The sequence below is a fragment of the Microtus ochrogaster genome, unplaced genomic scaffold (genome assembly GCF_000317375.1).
Source record: "Microtus ochrogaster isolate Prairie Vole_2 unplaced genomic scaffold, MicOch1.0 UNK20, whole genome shotgun sequence".
Taxonomy (NCBI): Eukaryota; Metazoa; Chordata; class Mammalia; order Rodentia; family Cricetidae; genus Microtus; species Microtus ochrogaster.
Window position 1 is genome coordinate 678,116 of NW_004949118.1, and position 2,930 is coordinate 681,045.

The 2,930-nt window shown below is 48.6% G+C and overlaps 1 protein-coding gene across 1 annotated transcript in view; it reads right to left on the reverse strand.

Annotated features, from left to right (window-relative positions):
* Window positions 1-664: 664 nt before the first annotated feature.
* Window positions 665-2,930, reverse strand: part of Myom1 (myomesin 1) — a 137,408-nt gene continuing 135,142 nt past the window's right edge. The window contains exon 38 of the mRNA XM_013353954.2: window positions 665-1,403. Within this exon, the coding sequence (XP_013209408.1) occupies window positions 1,110-1,403 (294 nt within the window). The 3' untranslated portion in view covers window positions 665-1,109. The remainder of the gene's footprint in view (window positions 1,404-2,930) is intronic.

A 2,930-nucleotide genomic window follows, 5' to 3' on the forward strand; every position in this document is an offset into this window, starting at 1 on the left:
CCTCTGGAGAGGGTTCCTGACAATAGGTAAGTCTGGACCCGACTTCCTCTCCTCTGGAGAGGGTTCCTGACAATAGGTGAGTCTGGACCGGACTTCTTCTTCTATGGAGAGGGTTCCTGACCAAAGGTGAGTCTGGATTCGACTTCCTCTCCTCTGAGAATTCGTTCTCTTGCTTTCCCTCCTTCCGTCATCAGACAGGGTAACAAAAAGGTGCCTAACAAGATTCTAGCCCATCCTTGTCAGATGCCAGCCCTTTGATCTTGGACTTTGGAACCTCTAGAAGAACAAAAAAATAATTTCTTTTCATTATAAGTCACTTGGTTTCAGGTGTTCTATTACAGTGGCATGAAATTGACCAAGATACCACCTTTGACAGAAGGGAGGAGAGACCTCTTCAGCGTTATAGTATCTTGTCTTGATTAATCGGCACATTTAGATCAATGACATTGCATTGTGATGGCGGATGGAGGCAAAGTGATCAGATAAGCAGTGTCAGTGTGGTTTTGGACTCTGAGCCTTGGCTCACCTCAGATGGTTTAGTCTGACCATGTCCAGGAGGTGCTGCTCTTACCCCCAGGGTGTAAATCAGAAGACAATAATGACAAGAAAGAGGTAGGAAAGCCCCACCTAAGTAGCGACACCTAAGTCAGAGAGAGATGAGGGGGAGAGGAAAGGTAGGAGACTTTATTCACACCGAGGGAGGCCATGACACAAGGCTGCCATCAGAAATGTACCATCGCTCCATCAACAGTGACCAACCACCCTCACGGCCTGGGCCGTGGGCTTCTGCTTCTACTGAGTGCGAAGACACAACCCTAAGACCTTGCAGGGAAACTTCATACTCCTCAAACCCCACCCTCTCCATCTGCTCCCTCTCAACAGCTCTCCAACATTTCCTGGCCTTCTTCCTTGAAACCATTCCCTAGAGTTTTTGACTCTCTAAACTGTGGATAAAAACCCTTAAAGTGTCATTAATCGGTGCCTCATATGTATGAATAAGAGATTTGATAACTTCCTCCCAAGTTAGCACAAAACGGAGACACCAGGGGGACTCATTTTCACAGCAGCTGCAGGGTGGGTAGCTCAGCTGGCCCTGCTCTCCTTGCTGCTCACTTGGACTTCTGGTTGCCCTTCTGGGGCTCTGATGCACCCTTCCTCGCCTCCTCCTCTGGGATGAACACACTGACGGTGAAGTCGCTGGTCTCCGAGCCGTACTTGTTCTTCACCACCAGGCCGTACTTGCCAGAATCTGCAGTGCTCACACCCGTGATGGTGAAGAAGGCGGTCTTCCCGGCCTCAAACCTGAGGCTGCAGTGATCATCAGAGGCCAGTGGCTTCTCGTTTTTCAGCCAGGACACCTCAGGGGTTGGGTCGCCCCACACGTTACAAGTGAGATTGAGTGCCTGCAAGACAGGTTCATGAGAAGGATGTGAGAAGTCTGATTCTGCTCCATCTAAAGGATAACTGCAGGGCTCCCAGGCTGGGGTGGCCACACTCTGGGCGGCATCTGTAAGGGCTGGCGGCGTTGGGGAGTCTAGAGGGCTTGCTGTCAGCACGCTCAGAGGTTCCTGCATCCTGCTCTCCTTCCTGAACACCCAGACGTCTTTTGCTCTGGCGTGGCCTCTGGGCTGGATCAGTAGAGAAATCTCATGCCACGCTCACAGGCTGCTCACTTCTGCGTGGCATCTGTGTCACAGAGCCCAGCAGCGGAATGGCACAGCTGCTCTACATAATTTAATTTCCCCATTCCATCTCCCTCTTTTTCCTCAGCTCCCTGAACCCCGTCCAATCTGTGTCGTTGCAGAGGCGCTTGGCCCAAAGGCATCTGAAATAAAACCTTCCCAGCCATGTTGAAAGTCTCCCTGAAATGCTGTTTAGGCTGCAGATTGACTTTGCCTTACTAAGAAAATGGCAAGGTTCCCGTGGAGCTCTGGATGTAGTGCAGGGCTGCGTTTGCGTTTACAACTGCTCTATTCAATGGGCCACAGCACTCGATTTGGTCTCATTATCACACGTCCCTTTGTGCTGTCCTTCAAAAGCTGCATGACCCACCCCAACTTTTCAGCACTGTGTTTTAGTACTTTTTTCTTAGATTATGATACAATTGCTGAGATTATAATTTCATCATTCCCCCCTTCTCTTTCCTCTTTTCAAATCCTTCCACATGCTCCTCCTTGTTCTCTTTCAAATTCATGGTCCTTTTTTTCATTAATTGTTACATTCGTGTGTGTGTGTGTGTGTGTGTGTGTGTGTGTGTGTAACTGGCTCAGTCTGTATAATGTTACTTGTATGTGTGTTTCTCGGGCTGACCATTTGGTACTGGATAACCAATTGATTTTCAATTCTCTAGGAGAGACTATTTCACTGGCTTCCAGAATTCCTTAGTGGCTTGTAGTTCTTTGTGTAGGGTCCAGGTTTCTTGATCTTTCCCCATCCACTCTAGCTTGTCCACTGATGTTGTCCTTGTTCGGATCATGTGTAGGCAGTCCCGTTGGTGGGACTTACCGGGTGTAACTCTGATGATTGTAATAGACTGTCCCACAGCAGATTCCCTGATCCCCTGCCTCTTACTATCACTCCGCCCCCTCTTCTGCAGTGATCCCTGGGCCGGAGGTGTGGGAGTTTTATTGTAGACGTAGCCAGTGGGACTGTGCTCCATATCTTTGTATTTTGATCGTCAACTTTGTTCTCAGTCTGCAGCAACTGCTACTCATTTTTCCATTTATAAAACACCATTTCAAGAATTCATATAAACATAATCTACAGTATGCATATTTTCCAGACTGCTTCTTTGTGTCAGCATCATTGCCCATGCTGTCCTTCCTTGCTGCTGACCAGTGATGTGCGTGTCCCTAAGGGCCATATGTACCACTTCCAGTTTGGGGCTATTCTGAAGAGAGAGAGCGTACAGGCTCTTATGTCAGTGATGT